This window comes from Diaphorina citri, unplaced genomic scaffold (assembly GCF_000475195.1).
Source record: "Diaphorina citri unplaced genomic scaffold, Diaci psyllid genome assembly version 1.1 scaffold333, whole genome shotgun sequence".
Lineage (NCBI taxonomy): Eukaryota > Metazoa > Arthropoda > Insecta > Hemiptera > Psyllidae > Diaphorina > Diaphorina citri.
The window spans coordinates 171528-178896 of record NW_007377768.1 but is presented as its reverse complement, the minus strand read 5'-3'; the positions used below and the strand labels follow the sequence as shown (position 1 = coordinate 178896).

Sequence of the window (7369 nt, the reverse complement as noted above, 5' to 3'; positions counted from 1 at the left end):
AAAATGCTGCTTTTATTTTTCTCCTTTTTTTCTGCTGCAGTATTTTTACAAACTTTATTCTGCTCTTTCGTTTTTTCTCTACGCCTTTCTCAATCCTACTCTTGTCTGTGTGTATTTCAGTAGAAACAAATTGTATTTAACGTCATTCGTACGAACATTTTTTTTTCTCTTTGTATAGATACTTAGGTTATTTTTTTCTCTACTTAGTGCTATGTTTCCTATAATCTCTGCCATTTATACAACTTTTTTGCAGAGCCCCTTTTAAATCTTTCCATTCCAATCTTCACAGTTGAAATGTAACTGATGCTATGCTATTTATCCTGGTACCTTGGGAGTAGATTCGTTTAAGCCTAACCCAAGTTTTAGGGCTGTTTGCCGCCACTTCTAAGCGTCAGAGTGGGCTTGTTTTGTACGGAATTGAGCTGACCTTGGGGGTACAGGGATTATCAAAGATCTAGGAATTCTAAGATGAGAATAAAGTTCTGAACAAGAGAGTTTGAATCACGGAAACTGTTTTAAGAAATACACAAAGAAGAGGAATAAGAAGAAGGAGAAGAAGAAAAATAAGGAAAAACAGAAGAAGGAGAAGGAGAAAAAGAAGAAGAAGAAGAAGGGAAAGAAGAAAATAGCATTCTATCTATGTTTATAGATACGGAAAAAGAACAACAAGAGACCAATCATGGTGAAAATAATGGTGCGGTTTCAAAAGGAAAACAAAGATGTTATCATTTTATGAAAATGTCTTCAAGTGGGGATTACCTTTATCGTTTCTTGTACCTTTGGAGAGATAGACAGGGTTAGAGAAAGAGAGAGAGAGAGAGAGAGAGAGAGAGAGAGATGGACGGAAAGGGAGAAATTGAGAAAAAGAGAGAGAGGGGAGAAATGTTCATAATAGAAGAAGAAAAAGAAGCAAGCAAATCATGTGGGTGTGGGTGAGAGGGGAAGAGAAAGAGAGCGGGGAAAGAGAGAGAGAAAAAAAGAGAGAGAGAGAGAGAGAGAGAGAGAGAGAGAGAGAGAGAGATGGACGGAAGGGGAGAAATTGAGAAAAAGGGAGAGAGGGGAGAAATGTTCATAATAAAAGAAGAAAAAGAAGCAAGCAAATCATGTGGGTGTGGGTGAGAGGGGAAGAGAAAGAGAGAGAGGAAAGAAGGAAAGAGGGAGGAGAGTGTGAAATTATTTTCCATCTGAATGTGCAAACATTTTCCCATTTAGAACTAGCACATTCCTGGGATTCTTTGCAAATTTTCGCTCATCACACCTCTTTCTCCCCCGTCAGTCGTGTCAGGTGTCGTAAAACTGAACCCAGAAAACTTGGAATTGCATTTCCACTAGAAAAATATTATGGGTTCCATGCACACTTGTAGAAGAATGTGCACCATTTCCTTGCTTAGGTATTTCGGAATCTGTTTTTAGCTGAATTCCCTATTAGGGATGAGCTACTTGTAGAAGAATGTGCACCATTTCCTTGCTTAGGTATTTCGGAATCTATTTTTAGCTGAATTCCCTATTAGGGATGAGCTACTGTAGAAGAATGTGCACCATTTCCTTGCTTAGGTATTTCGGAATCTATTTTTAGCTGAATTCCCTATTAGGGATGAGCTACTTTTTTTACTTTATTTGACAGGTAATAATAATTTCTCATACTGGAAACCTGAAAATACCTGGAATCATGAACGAAAATTTGTGAGAACACAACCGACTTTATCTTGACACTTTTATAGGTGTGGTTAGCTGGATGGTCTTGATGTAGGTATATAGTCCAATTTCTATTTTCCATGAAATTAGGCAAAAATGTTGAGCACATGAAGGAATTTTGCCACGTTTTTGGGTTCAAGAAGGGATCTTATTCCAAGTTTAAGGTTTAGTTCTACAGCAGTTTTTTTCGGTTTTTTTGACCTATTCGTTACGTTGTTCCTTTATTTCTGGTAGATAGAGAGGATAGCCAGCTGCTTTTACCAAAGGAGGAGTCGTGGTGTCATTTTCCTTGTACCCCGGTATCAAAAAGGTCGGGTGACTAAAGTTTATTTAATTATTATTACTCAGCACGACGGTCTCGGTGCTTTTTTGCCTTTTTTAAATCAACATTTTTTTTTCCTTCGCCAGTTAATGTTATCGCCATTACAGAGGAGAAGACAATGATTATTATTTCTCTGTACACTCCCGGGACACGAAATAATGTTTGTACAAAACCGGGGATTTAAAAAATAGATAACACATCGTAACTATGGGACAGGACGGGACAGAAGGGGCAGGACGGGACGGGAAGAGATAGGGGGAACCCTTTTTCCAGTCCATTACGGGAACGCGTTTTGCATAGCATTACAGTTGCTCTGCTCCTGTGATGATGCTGTATTACATTTCGTTTGTGACTCTGGTGTTCCATTCGGTGTTTTTAGTTTGCAATATTTTCCCATTTTTTACCGACTACCGCTTACCCTCTCCTGTAATAGCTTGGGAGAAATATCCCCGGGTGAAGGTAACTCACAGGTTAAAATATTACCATTCTTTGCCAATCGCTTAATCCACTCAATTCCTATGTCTATAAATAGTATAAATAATTACAGCCCATTAAAATTTCATTATTTAATTTAAACCCGGCAAAGAATATTAACTTTACTAAAAGCTACCTAGACCACAATGAGTTCCAAACTCTGCCAATACATTTTCAATCACACACAGACCTCTGGTTTGGCAGGCACAAAAATTTCCTCGATCACCATCATGCGACTGAAAATTATTTTAGAATAAATTATTGGTGCTCTCTCCCTTTCTCTCTCTCTCTTTCTCTCTCTCTCGTCTCTCTCTCTCTCTCTCTCTTCGTCCCTTCCACTAATCTCTTCTGCATATTATCTCCGCTATACCCCATTAAATCCCCATTCCATCAAAATCAGCCTGCAACCCCTCTACCTCCCTCTCCACTCAAACCCCCCAGTCCTCCCCTCCTTGTAGTCCACCCAAAAAACCGCATGATTATTCGCGCCATAGAAGTGCGAAGAGGGAGGAAAGGAAGAAGAGAGAGAGGAACAGAGAGAGGAGAAAGGATGCAAGGAGGGAGTTAAGAGCAACGAAGGGAGCCAAAATGGGGAGGGAGAGAGGAGAAAGAATGCAAGAAGGGAGAGAAGAGCAATGAAGGGAACGAAAATGGGGAAAGAGGGTAGAAAATTATGTGGTCAACATTATTATTTGGGAAAAGGTCGTCGATTTATATTTGCGGGGGGGGGGGAATTTACCCCCCAAAATGGCGTTAGGGGAATGTACGTTTCTATAATAAAATTATTATTGTTTTCAATTGAGAATTCAGGAAAATTTATTCCAAATTCCAACGGAGAAGATCTCTTTTGGGAGATTTAACTACTTTTGAGGTAGTTTGAGGGATGAGTTTTGTGAAATTTCCAGATAGTTACGCTAGATAGTAGATAGTTATGTTACTTTATACTCATTGTATCCGTAAATGGAACACTGTCTTTTGACATCTCCACCAATAACTTACTCACTCACTGGTTGTTCTCCCCCTCCCCCTCCCTCCCCCTCTCTCTCTCCATACAAATAACAAGCACAAGTTATGCAATGGTGCGTCCTGCCAAAAAGCACTCAAATAAAAGTTTTCTATGAAAGAAAGAAAAGAAAATAGGTAGTCCAATCTCTAAGATATTTAAACAAGTATCATAATCAACTAAAAGAAAAGAAACCATTGATCGATTAGAATAAAATATCTAGTGTAAGCAGGCAGCATTGAACATCGAGATATCGCTGACAAAGTTACAATTAAAATTGGGTACCTATAACAAAGAAATCATCATAAGAACAACCTTTGCCAGGTACCTATAGTCCAATCTCTAAGATATTTAAACAAGTATCATAATCAACTAAAAGAAAAGAAACCATTGATTGATTAGAATAAAATATCTAGTGTAAGTAGGCAGCATTGAACATCGAGATATCGCTGACAAAGTTAAAATTAAAATTGGGTACCTATAACAAAGAAATGATCATAAGAACAACGTTTGCCGTCAAGGTTCTGTTCTTCAGAGCTTTAAGATCCTTTTCAGACTAACCACTGTGGCCATATAAGTATGTACGGTATTGGGTGCACTGTGAACAGCCTTGGCTTTCTTTTGTCCTCCATGTTTTTACAAACGGTAACTCTCCATGTAATAAAATACTTGCCTGCTGCACGGAATGTGGATTCCCATGTAAACATGGACTGAGAAGAAGGGAAGGAAGAAACATGGATAACCAACATAAATAGAAAATAGGTAGTCCAATCTCTAAGATATTTAAACAAGTATCATAATCAACTAAAAGAAAAGAAACCATTGATTGATTAGAATAAAATTTCTAGTGTAAGTAGGCAGCATTGAACATCGAGATATCGCTGACAAATTTACAATTAAAATTGGGTACCTAATATTACAAAGAAATGATCATAAGAACAACGTTTGCCGTCAAGGTTCTGTTCTTCAGAGCTTTAAGATCCTTTTCAGACTAACTGTGATATAAGTATGTACGGTATTGGGTGCACTGTGAACAGCCTTGGCTTTCTTTTGTCCTACTCCATGTTTTTACAAACGGAACTCTCCACGTAATAAAATTACTGCCTGCTGCACGGAATGTGGATTCCCATGTAAACATGGACTGAGAAGAAGGGAAGGAAGAAACATGAATAACCAACATAAATGTGGTTCTTCTTGGAAATGGGGGAGCTTATGATATTCCCTCACCAAGGTACATATCCCTACAGAGGTAGGTAAATCCTTAAAATAGGAAAAATAGTACAACTTATGTAAAAATAGTATTACAACTCTTGCATACGTTTGATCTTTTGCTATGTAAGTACAAGTATGTACATTGTACATTTGTACAACCAAAGTAGTACAGGTATTGAGATTGAGAGAATAACGTGCAACTTACCCTCCTAAGACCACGAAAGAAAGATGTTCTCTTCGTCCCTTCCACTAATCTCTTCTGCATATTATCTCCGCTATACCCCATTAAATCCCCATTCCATCAAAATCAGCCTGCAACCACTCTACCTCCCTCTCCACTCAAACCCCCCCAGTCCTCCCTTCCTTGTAGTCCACCCAAAAAACCGCATGATTATTCCCGCCATAGAAGTGCGAAGAGGGAGGGAGGAAAGGAAGAAGGGAGAGAAGAGCAGAGAGAGGAGAAAGAATGCAAGAAGGGAGAGAAGAGCAATGAAGGGAACGAAAATGGGGAAAGAGGGTAGAAAATTATGTGGTCAACATTATTATTTGGGAAAAGGTCGTCGATTTATATTTGCGGGGGGGAAATTTACCGGGTGAACATTGTTTTGTGGGAAAAGGGCGTGGATTTTTTTTTGGGGGGGGGGGGGGAATTTACCCCCAAAATGGCGTTAGGGGAATGTACGTTTCTGTAATAAAATTATTATTGTTTTCAATTGAGAATTCAGGAAAATTTACTCCAAATTCCAACGGAGAGGATCTATTTGGAAGATTTAACTACTTTGGAGTTAGTTTGAGGGATAAGTTTTGTGAAATTTCCAGATAGTTACGCTAGATAGTAGATATTTATGTTAGTTTATACTCATTGTATCCGTAAATGGAACGCTGTCTTTTGACATCTCCACCAATAACTTACTCACTCACTGGTTGTTCTCCCCCTCCCCCTCCCTCTCTCTCCTCCACACCCCTTTGTTTCAATGCCTCAAACACCAAAACCGTCCGCTAAACGTGTCTGCTGAAAAAAAAACCAATCCGGCTCCCAAATTTTTAATTAAAGTTCCCACCTTTGCCGAAGAGTTTATTCCCCATTTCTATTCTATTCCATTCTATCCAATGCTATTCTACTACGTGCGCTACCTCCGCTAATACAGCGACCACATTATGAGAGTCATTTTTTCCTCCGCGCGCAAAATAAATAAATAAGGGAAAAGCAAGAGTCCAATAAGCATAAAAATCTCCATTTTGAATCCAGAAAAAAAGTCGAAGGTAAATGACGGGGGAAAGAGAGATGAGGAAGAACATTGGGGAGAGAAAGAGAATAGAGGGAGATAAAGAGGAGGGAGGGAGAAAGAGAGAATGGAGAGAGAGAGATAAAGTGAGAACCAGATAAGGGAAAAGCAAGAGTCCAATAAGCATAAAAATCTCCATTTTGAATCCAGAAAAAAAGTCGAAGGTAAACGACGGGGGAAAGAGAGATGAGGAAGAACATTGGGGAGAGAAAGAGAATAGAGAGAGATAAAGGGGAGGGAGGGAGAAAGAGAGAAGAGAGAGAGAAGGGAGAGAGAGAAAGAGAGAGAGAAGGGAGAGAGAGAGAAAGAGAGAGAGAGAGAGAGAGAGAGAGAGAGAGAGAGAAGGGAGAGAGATAAAGTGAGAACCAGAGAGAGAAGAGAGAGAAAAATTTTCGGTGTGTTCTGTATAATAATTGTAAATTTTAATTAGGATATACAATGCAAAAGTCACGCGCGATTCTCTGAGCTCCCCCCAAACCCTTTTCAGTCCCCTAAGTGTGTTCTGTATAATAATTGTAAATTTTAATTAGGATATACAATGCAAAAGTCACGCGCGATTCTCTGAGTTCCCCCCAAACCCTTTGCAGTCCCCTATGTGTGTTCTGTATAATAATTGTAAATTTTAATTAGGATATACAATGCAAAAGTCACGCGCGATTCTCTGAGTTCCCCCCAAACCCTTTTCAGTCCCCTATCCTCTCCTCAAACTCCCTTTCATCCCTCCCAATGCCCCCTCCCCTTCTCTCCAATCCTCGTGCCCGGGAACATTAAACACATAAATATCAGTAGAGAGCGCTTTAATGACTAGTCGCAGTTCAGTACCAAGAGCTCAAGGCTAGGGACATGCCATTTCCATTTATGATCCGGTTTGGACGAAATTACCTTTATGTTTTGTGTGAAGGACTAGGAACTGAAAGATGATATGTCCAAAACTCCAAACATAGGCGATCGACTAGGCCAGGAGTTTAAGCATCTGACGACCAAAGGTGCACAAATTATGTGTTCAGGGTGGCAACGAACGTTTTTGACAAAGCTGTAATTCACTTAGGTCACCAAAAGTACACTGAATAAAAATCCATGATGTGGAATGTTATATTTTTCAACCAACATATTAATTATAAGGTGTACCTTAAATTTAATACCTTAAAGGTGGATAAACTAGGTCTGAGTTTACGGATACCTAATGCGTACCTGAATCAGGTTTTGTTTCTCGACTACTCGTAATAGTATACGATCCCATCCAAATACCAACCATGCTCGATGCTCAATGATCGATACTGGTTCTATTTTTTCTGCTGATGGACAAAAAGAGCTCAATCTATTGCAAGAGCAAGATCCTCCTCATACATCCCCATCAGCTTTCCCTTATGATTTCCT

At 39.3% G+C, this 7369-nt stretch overlaps 1 protein-coding gene across 1 annotated transcript in view; it reads right to left on the bottom strand.

Annotated features, from left to right (window-relative positions):
- Positions 1–362: 362 nt before the first annotated feature.
- LOC103507670 (UDP-glucose:glycoprotein glucosyltransferase 2-like) overlaps positions 363–7369 on the bottom strand; it is a 24501-nt gene continuing 17494 nt past the window's right edge. The window contains exon 6 of the mRNA XM_008472169.3: positions 363–427. Within this exon, the coding sequence (XP_008470391.1) occupies positions 363–427 (65 nt within the window). The remainder of the gene's footprint in view (positions 428–7369) is intronic.